This window comes from Oryctolagus cuniculus, chromosome 9 (genome assembly GCF_051225735.1).
Source record: "Oryctolagus cuniculus isolate XC-2025 breed Fujian yellow rabbit chromosome 9, ASM5122573v1, whole genome shotgun sequence".
In the NCBI taxonomy this organism is placed as follows: domain Eukaryota; kingdom Metazoa; phylum Chordata; class Mammalia; order Lagomorpha; family Leporidae; genus Oryctolagus; species Oryctolagus cuniculus.
Genome location: NC_142875.1, coordinates 96287578 through 96306061, shown reverse-complemented (window position 1 = coordinate 96306061; position 18484 = coordinate 96287578). Strand labels below are relative to the sequence as shown.

The 18484-nt window shown below is 46.8% G+C and overlaps 1 protein-coding gene across 12 annotated transcripts in view; it reads right to left on the bottom strand.

The window, feature by feature from the left end:
- ATP8A2 (ATPase phospholipid transporting 8A2) overlaps positions 1 to 18484 on the bottom strand; it is a 726614-nt gene that overhangs the window by 53164 nt on the left and 654966 nt on the right. For all 12 annotated transcript variants that reach the window (XM_089304392.1, XM_051850718.3, XM_089304397.1 and 9 more), the window contains one exon: positions 4853 to 4941. In XM_089304392.1, the coding sequence (XP_089160518.1) occupies positions 4853 to 4941 (89 nt within the window). The remainder of the gene's footprint in view (positions 1 to 4852; positions 4942 to 18484) is intronic.

Below are 18484 nucleotides of genomic sequence, written 5' to 3'. Positions count from 1 at the left end.
TTAGAAGGTTAATAAAAAAATCAAGGCCACTTGGATACAGAAATTGCTTATTACCTTGTATTTCCATTTAACTGCCTATCTGGGATTAGAATAAGGAAATGAAGTCATTCTGGAACTGGGGAATGTAGTGTGTGATGCCTGGTAAAAGACAGGAGATGCAGATAGATAAAAGGAAACTCATTTCTCTGTGCTCAGTGGCCTTGAGCTTCGCATTATTGTTATAAGATGACACTAACCAGTTTCTCCTAGATGAGAATCCGTATGTGATAGCTTACCTAAGCATGCTGTCGTAGGTAAACATTTTGGACCAGAGTAAAGCTGAAGGATATTAAAACAGTTCTGGGCAATTTAAACTTCATGCTTCTAATAAAAATATTCATTAGCCAGGTATCACATATAATCAATCAATTGTTTTAATAAAAGATAGGTTAGTTTGGTGCCTCATGAAAACTCTGGTGAACAGAGTAGTCACGCAGGCACGCTAAGGCGTTCCAAATCCGACTTAGGGAAGCCTAATAAAGGATCTTCATCCCTAAGGTTGACAGACTTCATGGAAAGACTGACTGCATTACCTCATTCTCTTCGGATTCTTAACAGCCCAAGTTCTGAAATGGAAATGAGAGACCAGGCAAAGCAAGAGGGAAACCACAGGAAGACAGAGCTACTCATTTTGTAGGAATACATTTGAAAAGGCAAGCCTGCCTAGTGCTATAATTTAAAGGCTCTTTCAAAAGCTAAGCACCCAAAGGGAAAACCAAACCAAACCAAATCAAGCCCTTAAGACTGGCCCGAGGCAAGAGTCAGGAACCCAGCACACAGAAGGTTCCTCTCACTGCCAGATGCTGCCCGTGCACAACAAGGCGGGCAGGTGCACCTCAACTCCTAGCTGCTCACTTAAAATTCTTCTTGGCAGCTCAGGGTATACCCTAGCATTTCAGGTCCCCACAAATATCTTCCAACTGAAATCAGAAGAGGGGTGGCTGTGGGGAACCAGGATTGAGGTGTTTGCTCAGTGGGGGAAGACAAAGAACAGAGCATGTTTTCTAAAGCTGCAGTTCAGAGACAGGAATCCCAGCTAAGTCCTGGAGTCTCATCAGAGGTGAGCATCTGACAGCAGGGGGGTGCTTCTAAAAGTTCATGCAGAGGTGGGCACTGAGGTGCAGCAGGCAAAGCTCTGGTGTGGGACACACCAGACGGGAATAACCCACAACCCAGACGGGAATGCCAGGTAAAGTCCTAGCTACTCTGCTTCTAATCCAGCTGCCCGCTGAGGCATGTGGAAGGCATCAGAGGATGGCTCAAGTGCGTGGGCCCTTCATTCATGTGGGAGACCCAGATTGAGTTCTGGGCTCCTGGCTTCAGCCTGGCCCAGCCCTGGCCGTTGTAGGCATTTGGGGAGTGAACCAATGGATGAGAGATCTGTCTGTCTGTCTCTGTTGCTCTGCCTTTTAAATAAATTTAGAAAACTTGATTTTTAAAAAGTTCATGGAAATGGAATGACAGGATAATTTTATTTTGATGCAAAAACTCTGAAATTTATACATATAAGGGATCTTTTAAAGGTTCACAGAAAACATGGATTATGAAAACAAAAGTTTTTGCAACAGTGTAAAGTTACCTTTCAAATTCATTTTTCATGAATATTTATTTATTTGAGAAAGGAGGCGGGGAGAAAGAGAGAGGCATCGGATGCCCATCTGCTGGTTCATTTCCTAAATGCCCACAATAGCTGGGGCTGGGCTGGGTCCAGAGCCAGCAGCTTGGATCTCAATCCAGGTTTCTGACGTGACAGGAAGGAACCCAATGGAGTGAGCACTGGTGGGAAGCTGGGTCAGGAACTGTAGCCAGGATTTAAACCCAGGCACTCTACTGTGTGATGCAGGCATTTTAATTGCCAAACGTTCGCCTCCATAAACGTTCTGAAGTGCTCTAGTACGCTTTTTGTCGCGAAAAGTCTCCTAACTGACCTTGCCTTGACAACAAACATTTCAGTCTTGGAGTATAATATGAGATATAATAATCAGAGGGAAAATGCCCAAAAAAACTCACAAAATCCATGTCTTTGAAAATGGAGGTGACTACAGATGATACCTTTAAACGCATGATACAAACTGAACATACTCTTGGGGCAATGACAACCCCCACAGGCTATCCTCTCTACTCACCGAAATGAAACAAAACAAAAATGCATTTTGGGAAGCATCTATGGAATTCAGGAGTGGCCTTGCCTCCCCGGTCCTGAGCTGAGCCACTGGTGATCCCGGGCAAAGCTGTGCTTGGGCGGGTGGGGCCCAGCACTAGGCAGCCGGCTACAACAGCTGTGGCAGAACAGCACACGGCGGCCGTGAGCGGCCCCCTCTAGGCGGGATCCCTACTCCAACGCCCGCAAGCTCCTCAGAAAGCAGCTGACTTTTTACTCTTTGCCTGTGGAAGCAGGCTCATTTGCTGGATCCTTGTTCACATGGCAGTGGTGCTGATTTTACAACGTGAGGGCCTACAAACACGACCAACCAAGGCCTGTTGCAGGGGCTGGATTACTTGCTTCCCGGTCACCGTGCACTTGTACGTGGGACACGCTGGGAATGAGTCAGAAAACAGACAAGGCACCGCTGAGGGTTTGTAATGTCTCTGTGAAATGGAAGAGGCTTTTGCTGAAACTTGGCAACTAGTGTCCATAAATTGCTTTTCATGACACGAAGAGAGCTGAATTAAAGCAGTCTGAGACTAATGTAGAAATGCATAACTACTTCTCCATCACTATAAATTGAAAAAGTCATTTGATACAGCCATGGCCATGCTCTCTTTTCTTCAACCAAACTTACCTTTGCAAAACTGAACAAATTCTGAGAAAGACTACTGGCCTTTAAAAGAACAAATAACAGAACTAATGTTTTCTCATAGTACATCTAATTAGATTAAGAAAATATCTTTTTTAGCTGTCATCTTTTCCTGTCTGAATGTTCTGATTCTGTCATTTACAGAACAGTTTTTAGCAAACACAATTGACTCAGTGATAAATCAAAGCAATTAAAAAGTCAGAATTAATTTTTGCTAACAGTTGAAAAACTCAGTGAACAGAAGGAGCACTAATATGTGCTATAAAATTCTCCCTTCCCCCTGCACTAAGTATTGTTGGTTGTCAAGATAATGCCGAAGTGGAGACTTTTTCAAAAGCCACCCTTAACTGTCAGGCAAGAATAATTCTCAGGGAGTGTGGGAGGAATGGAGAGATAAAAATGCAAAGTGATGTCTTTTCCTGGAAGGTTTGGATTAAAGTCTCCATTTTCTACCTCAGGGCCCTGAGATAATTAATGCCAAGCATAATGCTGAGCGAAGAGTCTCAATTTGCAGGGAAGATGGCAACTGTTGGTGGGAGGAACCAGGCTCACCCAAAACAAAACCCAATATTATCTCATTTGGAGCACCCATTCCTTTGCGTAGGGATGAAATTAGAGTTCACTTATTTCGGACCTTCATTGTTTCTTTGATGCTGTTTTTGCAAGACATTTTGGAAACACAGTTTAAAATACAGAAGAAAAATCAATTAGGAATTATTTCCTATTTTTCCTTTTATAATTTATTCTTATTTATTTTTTTAACAAGAAATCGGGGCCTGAAATTGTGGCATAACGGGTTAGGCTGCCGCCTGTGATGCCAGCATCCCATAGGAGCCCGGTTTGTATCCCAGCTGCCCCACTCCAATCCAGCTCCCTGCTAAAGGCCTGGGAAAGCAGCAGATGATGGCTGGGGTACTTGGGTTCCTGCACCCACGTGTAAAACCTGGAAGGAGCTCTTGACTCCTGGCTTCGGCTTGACCTAACCCTGGTCATTGTGGCCATCTGGGGAGTGAACCAGTGGATGGAAGATCTCTCTTTCTCTCTGTCTCTCCCTCTCTCTCTCTGAAACTATGACTTTCAAATTAATTAATTAATTAAAAAAGACTTGACACACATAAGCATTGTACATATTTATGGGGTACTATGTGATGCCTTATTACATTGTATGTAGTATTTCCTATTAAACTTAAGATTCCACCTTTGTGGTTGATTTTCTTATAGTGTTATAAACTAACTGTCTAAGAATTTTCTTGGAAGGATTCCAATTGAAAAAAGGAAGACTACTTTCTTCTTGTCCTCTGGGATGACCTAGAGATACACAATTTTCCTAGATGAGTGGAGCTGAGTGCCAGGCTGTGCCGTGCAGCACTGGGTTTCAGATACTGAGGAGAAATGAGTTTGTAGGCACTCCTCCCTAATTCAATGTGCTCAAGGCAACCTCCCTAGCGACTGCCACATGCTGGCTCTCAGAGCTCCGTGTTGTGTACATTTTTGTATTAAGATGAAGCACAAATTTAAAATAAAATAAGGAACCACGTTGTGGTGTAGTAGGTAAAGCAGGCACCTGTGACACCAGCATTTTGAGTTTCAGCTGCTTCACTTCTGATCTAACTCCCTGCTAAGACGCCTGGGAAGGCAGAAGATGACCCAAGTACTTCTGCTCCAGCCACCCACATGGAAGACCAGGAGGGAGTTCCTGGCTCCTGGCTTCAGCCTGGCCCTGCCCTGGCCATGGTGGCCATGTGAGGAGTGAACCAGCAGATGGAAGGTATCTCTCTCCATTACTGTCTCTCTTTCTCCTTTGGTCACTCTGTCTTACAAATAAATAAAATGAACCTTTCAAAAATAAATAAATAAAAATAGAATGACAGAAGTCTCTCAGTGGCAGGTGGCAGGACACCTGCTCCTCCCAAAGGCTCACAGCCCTCAGTTCTCTGCAATAGGGCTCATGTGAAAGACAACGGCAAGGACAGAGGAGCAAGACCGGGGGCTGCCGCTTCTGTTCTTCCACTTACGCTCTCCACGCCACGTCTTCCATCAAACAGGCAGTGGGGACCAGAAACAATCCCAGCCAGAAGTGTGCAGAGCTCAGGACCATGGTTGCCTGCAAGAGACAGACGTGGTACATGTATTAACACTCTTCCTACTCAAAGCGGGGAAGTCTAACTTGACCAACGCAGAACACCCCACAACACAGAACCATGGGGAATATGAAATTCAGCAGAAGGTAACAGGCACCTGTGGGGACTGCCAAGAGGGAATGAGGGCTAAGTTCCTCCCTGGATCTCTGCTGCATCTGCCTCCATTCTTTTAGTCCTAACACGTGTTGACACCTCTTTTATACAGTGCCCTAAGTCCCTCTTCCATCAGAATGCTGTCCTAAATCCTTCCCAAAGGGAAACATCAGTCCCCCCAGACTCCCACGGCGTGGACTTTGCTCCTCTGGGTTCTGCTCATTTCCTTCTCCATCAGCTCATTTTTTGCTCATTCATTCCAGGAAGTAGCACCCATGTCACAGCAACTCAGCCCAAGGCACAGGGATTCTCCCCGCTCAGGAGAGAAGAGGCCTTGAGGGCAGCCCTTGGCTTCAAAGACCTTACCATTATGTGCCCCTCACCTACACTACATGGGAGAATGCACCCTCTGGGGTTTCGGGAAAGACTTTGGTAGAAGATAGCACCTGGGGTGTGTCTGGAAAGATGGACAGAATTTCAACAGACAGAAAGGCAGTGGGAGAGAGATTCCAAGAGGAGGCCAGTGAGGGGACAGTTTTCCATGAGACTTTCTTGCTCATAGCATGCTGAGTCGGGGGTAGCTTGCAAGGAACTAGGCAATGCTGGCAGGGTAAGGAGCTGGAAAGAGCACTTAGGGCATGGCAGAGGGAAGGGGGATCTGCTCTGGACAGAAATGGGAGGGCCCAGGAGTATGAAAGATTTAAATGAGGTTTTGAGTGAGCAAGCAGCAGGGGCAGGGAGCTGATCGAGAATGACAGTGGCCTGGGACAGTGACAGCAGTCAAACTGGGAGCAGGCCCAGTTGGATTTTCTTCCGAGGAATCTTCAAGCATTTGATGCCTATGGAATGTGTATTTGCTAGAACCCGCGACACTGCAGAGTGAGGCTTTAGGCTGGAGTAAGAGCAAAGGAGCTGAGGCACAACTCAGCTGGGGGACCCTGGCAGGGACCTGGAGGCGCTGAGAACCGGGGCAGCCTAGGGTACCTCCCTGTATGCAGGATAACAACGGTGGGGTCAACCTTCTGTTACCACACACACAGCAGCCTGGTTGCTGCATCTACCCTGCAGGGGGTCCCTGCCCCCACACCCCAACCCCAGGCACCCAGCTCACCCACCGGACCCATCCCACTCAAGGTGACAGCTCTCTCACCTCTGAAGTCCATCGCTTAGCCTTTTTTGTGGTATTTGGCTGAGAAGCAATGAGGTTTGGGGTAAAAGAGCCCAACTCTAGCCCGGGCAAGGGAAAGCTAGCTTTCCTTTGCTAAAAACAAGACAATGAGCTTTTGAAAGAAAAATTTAAAGCCTTAAGAATTCGTGAGTATGTTATGCCCAACAATGATACCTCTCAGAATTCACCCTAAGGGAGTAAGAGAATCTAAAGAAGCCAGTGTAGACGTATTCACAGCAGGGACAGGGGTGGTGGCAGGCACATGTTTGGGACTTCTGCATGCCCTATCAGAATGACTGGTGTGACTTCCAGCTGCTCCACTTCCAATCCAGCTTCCTGCTAATGAGCCCCCTGGGAGGCAGCAGGTGATGGCTCCAGAACTCCAGTTCTTGCTGCCCACATGGAAGACCTGGATGGAGTCTGGCCCAGCCCTGTCTGCTGTGGGCATATGGGGAGAGAAGCAGTGGGTTAAAGATCTCTCTGTCTTTCAATAAATTAAAAATAAATTTTAAAAACTTTTAAAAATATTTATTTATTTGAGAGGCAGAGTTACAGAGAAGGAGAGACAGAGAAAGAGGTCTTCTACCCACTGGTTCAGTCCCCCAATGGCTGCAACAGCCAGTGCTGGGCCCATCTGAAGCCAGCAGCCAGGAGCTTCTTCTAGCTCCCCCATGTGGGTGCAGGGGCCCAAGTGCTTGGGCCATCTTCTACTGCTCTCCCAGGCTGTAGCAGAGAGCTGGATCTGAAGTAGAGCAGCCAGGACTCAAACCGGTACCCATAAGGGAACCCACAGGCAGAAGCTGAATCTACTATGCCACAGTGCCAGCCTCTAAAAAAATTTTTTAAAAATACAATACTATACCCTGACTGTTAATGAACAACTTAATACATTATCCCTCTTAGTAGTTTTTTTTTATCTGTTCTACTTAATATGACTGGTTTAGATCTGTAATTGATGCACAGTTATTCTTAAGTGTTGAAAATTAACTGAAATGTGATCCCTGTTGAACATGGTGGTGGGAATGGGAGAGGGAAGAGACGTATAATTTGGGACATGCTCAGGCTGACTTGCCCCAAGTGGTGGAGTTGGAAGCATACCAGGGGATTCCAATTCAATCCCATCGAGGTGGCATGTACCAATGCCATCTCACTGTTCCAGGTGATCAGTTTCAGTTCACAGTTGGTCATGGTGGAGGGACTGGGAGTCAAAGGGAGCACATAGACAAGTCTAGTACCTGCTAACGCTAACTGATGGAGTAAATAAAGGGGAGAGTGATCCAACATGGGAAGTGAGATACTCAGCAGACTCATAGAATGGCAGATGTCCTAAATAGCACTCTGGCCTCAGAATCAGCCCTAAAGGCATTCGGAGCTGGCTGAAGAGCTCATGAGAGTATTTCAGGCATGGAAAGCCAAGACACTCTGGCAAAAGATCTCTGCGAGTGAGATCCCAGTGGAAAGAACAGGTCATCAAAGAAGGAGGTACCTTTCTCTGAAGGGAGGAGAGAACCTCCACTTTGACTATGACCTTGTCTAAATAAGATAAGAGTCGGAGAACTCAGAGGGCTTCCATAGCCTTGGAAACTCATGACTGGAGCATAGGGAGATTACTGATGCCATAGACAGGAGTGTCAATTGGTAAAGTCAACAACAGGAGTCACTGTGCACTTACTCCTCATGTAGGATCTCTATCCTTAATGTGCTGTGCATTGAGATTTAATGCTATAACGAGTACTCAAACAATATATTTCACTTTGTGTTTCTATGGGGGTGCAAACTGTTGAAATCTTTACTTAATGCATACTAAACTGATCTTCTGTAAAAAAAAAAAAAAAAAAAAAAAAAGAAATTATCAATTCCCAACTTGACTCTCACTGGGATTAAACATGACAATAGGTCTGCTCTGATTTCATCATCATTTAAAAAAAATCATCTATTATTTTTCACTTTATGTTTCTGTGTGGGAGCAAACTGTTGAAATCCATACTTAATGTATACTAAGCTGATCTTCTGTATATTAAGATAATCGAAAATGAATCTTGATGTGAATGGAAGGGGAGAGGGAGTGGGAAAGGGGAGGGTTGTGGGTGGGAGGGACGGTATGGGGGGGAAGCCATTGTAATCCATAAGTCGTACTTTGGAAAATTATATACATTAAATAAAAGTTTAAAAAAAATACAATACTATACAATCAAAAAAATTGAAATAAATTTTCAAGGGAATTACTTGCTAAATACATCGTGGTACCTACATACACTGGATCTCTGCACAACACTGAAAAGGATACAGAATTATATATGCTGACACAGAGAGATGCCCATGAGAAATAGGGCTCTTTTAGGAACCTCATCATGGGAGCTATGGAAAGAGAAGTGCAATGGGTTCAAGCCATAAAACTGAACCTGAGAAGTTATCTCCACATGCAGTTGAAGGGGCCCAGGGACTGTCACCCCCAAACAGGGTGCCTGGGCATGCTGCTTATTTCAAATTAACTGCCCTAGGGGATAGGCAGATGTGGATGCCGCTTGACCCTGAAGTTGCTTTACTCACTTGAAGGCTGGATTCACCAAAGAGGAATCCAACCACCTCCAGTCTTCTTCCTGAAATGCCATGAGCCAGGAACATTAAACTCATGCGGCAGAGGGAGAGACTGGAAGTCAAATGCCACACCCAAAGCCCACGGGGACTCTGTCCCAGATCAATATCTGTTCTTTGAACCCATTCATCCCCCCCCAATAATTTACTCTCCCCTAAAATTGCCTACCTCCCCTACTCTACACTCCTTTATGAAGAAGGCCCGTAGGCTTCTGCATGAACGAGGCGGGGTATCTACACCTTCCTGTGGTGACCCAGTGCACATAAGTACATGAGTTTGCTGCTTCTTCCATTCATCTGCCTACTGCCAGCCTATTTCAGCAGACTAGAAGCCTCACATCGCATTGATTGATGTCAATCAACATATCCACACGTGGTGTGGTCTTGGTTTGGAACTTCTTCACCTTTAAGAAGCATACTCAGGGGGTTGCTGTTGTGGTGTAGTGGGTTATAAAGTGTCTCTTGCAATGCTGGTATTCCATATTGGGGTGCCAGGGTTCCAGTCCCAGCTGCTCTGCTTCTAATCCATCTCCTGGTTAATGCACCTGGGAAAGTAGCAGAAGATAGTCCAAGTGCTTAAGTCTCTGCCATCTATGAGGGAGACTTGGATGGAGTTCTAAACTCCTGGCTTTGGTCTGGTCCACTCAGGTCATTACAGCCATCTGGGAGGTGAACCAGCAGATGGAAGCTGTCTTCTCCTACTCTGTCACTGCTTGTCAAATAAATAAATAAATAAAACTCTTTAAAAACAAAAAAGCATTCCAGGGCTTCAGAAACAGTGGGGTGGTTCAGGTTTGGACTTGAGAGTACCTTCGCCTTCATGTATATGATGCTTGTGGTCAGGATACATGCATGGAGTGGTACAGCAAGCAAAACCATGAGTGGCATAATTAGTGATCTGTATTTTCATATCTCTTTGTCTAACTCTCCTTCCTGTTTCTTCTATAGAAAACAGGTAATACTTATACAACTGCTGAACTCAGCTCCCCCATTCTCAACTGTTAAGATGGCAAGGAGGGGGCTGGATTAGCTAGTTCCTTTCACCTGTTGCTGTCTTGCTTCCTTGGTGGGCAGGTGCTTGGGAGCCCAGTGGAACCTGAGATTTCATTTTCTCTCCAAATGCCCAGGGCGGTGTGTGTGACCCATGGGAGGTACACTTGTGCAAGCCGCATGTGTGACAAAAGGTACAAAACCATCCACCAGGTCTCTCTATCCAAGAATACAGTCATTTTTTGGCTGGCGCCGCGGCTCACTAGGCTAATCCTCCGCCTTGCGGCGCCGGCACACGGGTTCTAGTCCCGGTCGAGGCGTCGGATTCTGTCCCGGTTGCCCCTCTTCCAGGCCAGCTCTCTGCTGTGGCCAGGGAGTGCAGTGGAGGATGGCCCAAGTGCTTGGGCCCTGCACCCCATGGGAGACCAGGATAAATACCTGGCTCCTGCCTTCGGATCAGCGCGGTGCGCCAGCCACAGCGCGCAGGCCGCAGCAGCCATTGGAGGGTGAACCAATGGCAAAGGAAGACCTTTCTCTCTGTCTCTCTCTCTGTCCACTCTGCCTGTCAAAAAAAAAAAATACAGTCATTTTACAGTAATAATGTACTATTCGAGGTAGGTTATGAAACTCAGTAAGAATATTAGGTGCTGAAGGAAAAAGATGAAAAGGAACTCTGAAATACTCTACTACAAATATGAAACCCCCTCCCAAACTAACAAAGATTATAAGAGACTTAGAAGTATTTTAAAATTTATTTTATTTATTTGAAAGGCAGACAGAGAGATCAACAACCAGAGCTGGGCCAGGCTAAAGCCAGGAGCTGCAAATTCAAAGTGAGTCTCCCAGATGGGTGGCAGTGACCCAGGCACGTGAGCCATCATCTGCTGCCTCCCAGGGTGCACATTCGCAGGAAGCTGGCACTGAGAGCAGAGTTAGTCACTCTGATGCAGGAGGTGGGGTCCCAAATGGTGTCTTAACTGCTGCAGCAAACACCTGCTCCTGCTGTGTTTAGAACTAGGCGCTGTGTTGGGGCCGGTGCTGTGGCGTAGTGGGTAAAGCCACCGCCTGCAGTGCTGGCATCCCATATGGGCACCGGTTTGAGTTCCAGCTGCTCCACTTCCAATCCAGCTATTTGCTATGGCCTGGGAAAGCAGTGGAAGATGGCCCAAGTGCTTGGGTCCCTGCACCCAGTGGGAGACCTAGAAGAAGCTCCTGGCTCCTGGCTCCTGGCTCCTGGCTTCAGATTGGTGCAGCTTTGGCCATTGCGGCCAATTGGGGAGTGAACCAGCAGATAGAAGACCTCTCTCTCTGCCTCTCCTACTCTCTGTGGGTAACTCTGACTTTCAAATAAATAGATAAATATTTAAAAAATAAAAAGAACTAGGCTCTGTGACTACAGCACATATTACACTCACTTTACAGGCACGGCTCAGAAAGGGCTCTACTGTCCGGATTTTCACAGACTGACTGAGATCTTAAGTCTTGAAATCCTAAGGCTGCAGCGTTAAAATGTTTGGGTGACCAATAGTGTTTAATTAGTACTGCCTCTCCTCCCCCACACCAAACGTGACTGAGTGGGGTTTTAGAAACTACCTTGCAATGTGTCAGCAATCCCATGGGAAGAATTCACCCTTTCGTTAACACATCTTTAGCTAGCAATTTACCAACCACTTAGCTGCCAAACTTGGGGGGATTGACTGCAATGAATCAGAGGGAAATGAGGCTCAGGTGAGTGGGAGAGTGTACTAAATTAGGACAGTGGATGGCAAGAGTGGGGCACAGGATTGAAGGCTTGTCTGAGCTGTGCAGAACTGTCCTGGGTTAGATTAGGACTAATTACCAGGGACACCCACGAACTTGGAGACCAGCATTAGCTCCAGGCTTGCTATTAATGACATACACTTACCCACAGTGCCCCAGGACCAATCATGACATAAATACAATGACAGAGTAGAGAAGATTTAAGAAAGGAGGTCATTTATATGTCTTTTTTAAAGAAATGTCTATCTAGGTCTTTTACCTATTGTTTTAAATGCTTTTATTTTCATCTACTTGAAAGGCAGAGTGACAGACATGCGAGGGGAGAGGGAGAGGGAGGAATCTTCCATCTGCTTGTCCATTCCCACAATGCCCGCAACAGCTGGAGCTGGGCAAGGCTGAAACCAGGAGCCAGGAACTCTATCCTGGTCTCTCACATGGATAGAAGGGGCCCAAGCACTTGAGTCACCGTCCGCTACCTCCCAGGCTGCATTAGCAGGCAGAGTCGCCTGCCATCAGAGGCACAGTAGCCAGGACTTGAACCAGAGCTCCCTTGTGGGATGCAGGTGTCCTAAAGTATGGCTTAACTCTCTGTGCTACGATGCCCACCCCCTTTAGCTTATTTAAATTATTTATTTAGCTATTCAGTGTTTGAATTCCCTCGTATACCTGGGATATTAATACTTCCCAGATAGACACTTTGAAACTATTTCCTTCCATTCTGTAAACTCTTTGTAGATTGTTTGCTTTGCCATGCAGTTTGATATAATCCCATTTGTAATTTTTTGCTTTCGTTACCTTTGCTTCTGAGCTCTTTTCCAAAAAGTCTTTATCCTGCTCAAGGTTATGAAGCGTTTCCCCTAAGTTTTCTTCTAGTAATTTCACAGTGACAAACAAATGGCCAAGAGGTATATGAAAAAATGCTCAGAAGAAAACCACAGACACTATGAAGATGGTCAAAAAAACAAAAGCTGCAATGTGTTGGTGAGGATGTGGAGAAAGGGGAACCTTTACCGCTGTGTAGGTGGGAATGTCCGTTAGTATGGCCATTGTGGAGAACAGAGGTTCCTCGCAATGTTAGAGAGAGCGACCACGTGGCCCAGCAGTGCCGCTATGGGGATATATCCAAAGGAAATCAAGGCAGTCTGCTGAAGACACACCGACACCCTAACGTGTTCCCTGCAGCACTCTGCATAACAGCAAAGGAATCAACCTAAGTGTCCACCAGGAGATGAACAAGGAAAACACACTACACACATGCAAGGGAATACTCTTCAGCCATAAAAAGAACCAAATCCTGTCATTTGCAGCGCTATGTACGACCCTGGGAGACGTCCTGCTACGTGAAATAAGCCACGCTCAAACAGATGGCAAGATTTCACCCACATATGACACTAAAGAGGTTGAGCTCCTAGACGCTGAGAGTAGGGTAGTGGTTACCAGAGGTGCGGAGGGTAGAAGGGGAGACAGGGAATGGCTAGCCAGTGGGTACATTGTCACAGCTAGAGTAAGAGAGTAAGAGATCCTGGCTTTAGTTATCAACAATGCATCTTCCAAAACAGCTAGAGGAGAAGGCTTGGAGGGCTCTACATGTTTAAGGTGAGATGTACTGTAATTACCATGATTTGATCATCACACATTGTATTGTATCACTGTATACTGTATACATTACATTCTATATAATTACATGCACAGCAAAATATCGTATTGCACCCCATAAATATGTATAATTATCATATGACAATCAGAATAAAAGGAGGCTGGTGTAATGAGCTGAGGTTCCCGAGCAGGTGATAAATTAGAAAAGATGTAATAAAGACAGAGAAGCAGGGGCCGGCACTGTGGTGTAGGGGGTAAAGCCGCTGTCTGCAGTGCTGGCATCCCATATGGGCGCTGGTTCTAGTCCCGGCTGCTCCACTTCTGACCCAGCACTTCTCTGCTACAGCCTGGGAAAGCAGTGGAAGATGGCCCAAGTCCCTGGGCCCTTGCACCCACATAGGAGATCTGAAAGAAGCTCTTGGCTCCTGGCTTCAGATCGGCTCAGCTCTGGCCGTTGTGGCTATTTGGGGAGTGAACCAGTGGATGAAAGACCTCTCTCTCCTCTCTCTCTCTGCTTCTGCCTCTCTGTAACTCTGCCTTTCAAATAAATAAATAAATTGGGGGTGGGGGGAGAAAGTAGGAGTTCCCTTACAAACAGAAGGAAACTACAAGTTCGTTACGTATCACTGTGTGCCAAGACTTTCCAGCAGGCACTCCGTCTATTCTTCCACTGTACCCATTTTACAGAACAAAAACTAAGCTGGCAACTTCCCCCAGACCCTGTGGCCAAAGCCATCAAGATTCATACCAAGGTAGATCTGGCCCTGAGCCCTGCTCCCTGCTCTAAGTGTGAGGAAGAATCAGATCGGCCTCATTCTGTCCACCTGTGTCTGGGACGTACCCACAGCAAAACTTCAGCATCTGTTTAACACCACAAATACAGGGCACCAACTTCAAATTTTAAGTAAAAGAAAATTTGGAGAATTTGTGTGGTTACAAAAGCAAAAAGAAATAGAGGAGAAAAATAAAATCCCTATGCAGCAACCAAAACACGAGACAAAAGCACGTCCATAAAGATAATTGCATTTTTAAGAACACTTCTAAGTGTCATCTCTGTCTCCTTCACCCTCCCTATCCCTCACCTTTCTCTCCTAAATTATGTTTTCAGAGGACAAGGGAGCCTCCATTTTGGCTTTGAGGTTTGGCTTCCTGCAAACCCATTTTACACCTCTTGCTGACCGAAGGCTGAGTGAGTGCCCTTCTCGGTCTACTGCAAGCCATTTTAAGGAGGATGGCAATGCAGGTTCCAAATCTAGCTGCTCAGGAGGGCTGTGTGGCGGCTCCCAGTTAGGAGCTGTGCACCCCTTAAAGGGCTTGGCTCCGGGGCAGGTGTGCTGTGCCCAAATGCAAAATGCTCAGTGCCACAGGAATGACCGATTGGCCCTAACTCTGCAGTGTAGCACTTCCAACAGAAAATACCACGGCCAGCTGAGGCACTTGGAGAAAACACACTGACTTGCCACAGGAGGAGGATGCAAAGTCTGGGCTGAAATCTAGCTTCTGGTTTCCTGCCATCATTCATGCCCACTCTCTCTCTCTCCATCCATGTTGCCTACAGCCTGCTGCCAATTTATTCTTAATTTGAGAGGCGGGAAGTGGGGGAAGAGGGGAAGGAGAGGGAGAACCAGAGATCTCACCCACTGGTTCACTCCCTAAATATCTGCAACAGCTGGAAGGAAGGGGTGCCAAAGCCTGGAGCCTCATCCAGGTCTTCCACATGGGTGGCAGGGGCCCAGGTACTTGAGCCATCACTGCTGCCTCCCTCCCAGGGCCTATACTGGCAGGAGCTGGGAGCCAGAGACGGCTGTCAAACCCAAGCACTCCCATGTAGGACTTGGGCATTTTAATAGGAGGCTTAACTGCTAGACGAAATGCCTGCCCTAGTGTGTTGCCAATTTTAAACTTTGATTTACTGCAAAGGTGGAAGACATTGAAATGAATACTTTGGAGCATCCTTTGAAGAGGATCCTCCCAGGCACTGGATTCAGCAACCCCTTGTGAACGCAAATGAACTTTTATATACACCCAAGTGATCACAGGAGCACCTGGGGTCCCCCCCATCCCATCCCATCCTAATGTGTAAATAGCAATGCAAGTTTAGCACACGTGTCTAGGTACAACTACATGGATCTGAACGCACAGCTTCTAGCCCAAACATCTGCCTACTCTACCTCCCTACTACCTGCAACAAAAGGTGGGTGAGCTTAAAGTGCCACTACAAATACTATTCCTACAAAGCTCTGTCATTCAAAGCAAAGATGTAACAAACACATTCTTTTCAGCAGGGGCCTTTATTGATGCCTTTTGTCCACCAAAGCATAAGGGAGCTTTGGACCTTGCTGTGTGGAGCCCCTGAAAGATAGTGGTGGTTCATTAACAACATAAAGGTTTCTCTACACCATCCTTTTAGGCTCTTCACACACATGGGGAGGGGTGGTTATAATTTAAATACACCAAAATGCCTAAAATCTGAATAATCTGTCTGAAGACTTTTAACAACTGCGTAATCACCATCCAACAGGAGACATCGATGCTCCAGCATCCCAGGGCCCTCTTTGGCCTTTTCAATACCCACCCCCACAAGGTAATTACTGCCCCGATTTCTGTCACCATAGCTAAGATTTTGTTATTCTAGAACCTGGTCTAAACAAATGACAGCGTATGAATGATTTGAATCTGGCTTTTTTCACTCAATGCAAGATTGATCCATGCTGGTGCATGGATCTGTAAGTTACGCTTTTTCGTTTCCAAGTGGCATTCTGTGTGCATGGCCCAGTTTGTCTCCCTCAACCGCCCACTGACAGGCCCTGGGTGATGCCCAGTTCGGGCCTACGCTGAGGAACAAGGCTGCTCTGCACATGCTGGAACAACTCTCTCTCTCTCTCTCTCTCTTTTTTTTTTTTTTTTTTTTTTGGACATGTGTTTCCATTTCTCTTAGGTAAACAGCTGGGTGTGGGGTTGCTCTGTCACAGCAAAGTGTACGATTAACATGATAGGAAACAGCCAGAGAGTTCTTTATGGCGTGTGTTTGGGCATAACAAACCCACGAGTATCCTGGTTGCTCCAGACTCTCACCAGCGCTGGGTGTTGCCAGTCTTTGCTTTCAGCCACTTACATGACCCATGGTATCACCATCCCAGGAGCTATTCAGGACAGAAGCTGCAGGAGAGGGGACCATTCCTCAGTTCAGGTAAAAAAAAAAAAAAAAACAAAAAAAAAACCCTGAAGCAAATACACCCCCCCCCCCCCAAGGCATAACAAGACGGGGTGTGCTTTTATTGTTCATTGGTCATTAACAAACTCACACTTCTTTCCCAGGCCTGGCAGAAGATATGTCCCACTTCTCCCAAACAGGGTGTGAGGTTGTGGAGTGCTGCTGTCACTCTAATTTGCCTACTTATTAGGGGGCAGGGTGAGCCTCTTAAATCCCTCAGATGATGAGCTGACCTTTACGTTCACAGGCAGTGGTCATCTCCATTTCCCATTTTTCTCTTTAGCACCTGATTGTAGACACCAAATGGTTGTTCTGGCCCAAGAGCTACATTATAACATCCATAGCAACCATGTGCTACGCTTCCCAGGAACTTTCTGGAACTGTTATGTGGACATAAAGATGGTAAGACTTCTTCCCTACGGCACGGGGCGTGCTGTGCAAAGGAGAGCCAGACGGAGCCTACTGCTGCTCCAGGGATGTGTGGCCCTTATTTCCAAAATGAAAATGAGATGGACAAGTTTAAAACCAGTACTGTGCAGGGAAAAAACAAGCCATCTCGATTCTCTTTCCCTTTGGAGAACAACATCTTAGAAAGGCAGGGCTCAGGGAAGACACCTGTGTGGTCTCTATCTTCCTAGCTGCCTCGCCCTGGGGGTGGCTGAGACCCTGGCCAACAGGCTGCAATGCTAACTCTGACTGCCAGCAAGGGTGAGACTGGGGCTTCCAGAGCTTATGCTGGGGCCTGTGTGCCTGTGGCATGCTGAACCTTGTGTGCTTATGAGCAATTTCAACCACCGCTGTTTCTGGGTTGCAATCTTTGTGTGGTTACTCAGAAAGCCAAAAGGGATACTGTTCTGGCACAGTAGTTATCCACCTTCCTAACCGTCACAAAACTTGGATAATCTGGAATATCAGGCTCCACAGACACCAGGAAAAACAGGGCAGATGGGGGTCTCGCCTTAGCCTCTGCATCTGAACCTGGAGAAGACAGTCGGTACTACTCACTGTGTGCTGAGGGTCCCGGGACACAGGATGGGCCAAGACACAGCTGAGTCTGTTCTCTTGCCCCCAGAGCTCAGGCTGGAAGACACGGGACCACTTTTGTCTCAGTCATGCATTGGTGGCTGTAGGACCTGAATAGTATGCTGAGGTCCTGGCTGTGGGCGGCCCACACTTCCCTGCTGGAGGGGATGAAGTCAAGGTCCCGAATCAGAAGTTTAGTGGGTCATGGCTGAGAAAGGGCATCTGGGGGAGCCAAAGAGAGTGAGGGCCAGTGCTCTGGGGAGGGCAGAGGGGGAGGGGTGCTTGTGGGAGGGGCAGAGGGGGAGGAATGCTTGTGGGAGTGGCGGGGGGAGGTGCTTGTGAGAGGGGTGGGGAGAGGGGTGCTTGTGAGAGCTTTTCAGAGCTCAGTCTGCCCGCGTGGGCCTCCGGAGCACAAACAGCAGAGCTTCCCTGGCAGCCCAACCCAGGTGGCAGCCTGGTTGGGCCCTGGGAAGGGCCTGTCCGTGGCTTGCAGATGGCTCCATCTCACCATGAGCTCATGAGCAGGGAGGAGGAAAATGAGCTTTTTTATAAGGGCACCACCTGGGGCTCCTCCCTATGACCTCATCTAACTCTCCTCTCTCAGCGCCATGGCACTGGAGGCCAGCCCTTCAGCACTTGCATTTGGGAGGGACACAAGCATTCTGTCCGCAGCAAGCATGGACAGACTGCCCGGGCTCCACTCCCAGCTCTGTCACCTACTTGTCACTTAACCACCACGCTTCAGTTTCTTCTCCCTAAGTGGGAAACATACAACACAAGGGTACTTTGAAAAGTCTGTGAAAAAGTGGAATTAAGAAATAAATTTATTTTGGTGTCTAAAACTTTGAAACCCATGCAGTGTTCTTTATCATCATACTGATTTTCCGTTAGCTTTTTGAATACCCCTTGTATGTGTAGATTTCATTTTTTGCTGCACAAAAAATGAATATACCTTTTAATTTTACTGTCCATGAAACTTTTGTTTTTAATGGTTTGTTTGTTCATTTAAAGGCAGAGTTACAGAGAGACAGATGCAAAGGGAAAGAGAGAGAGAGGGCTTCCATCT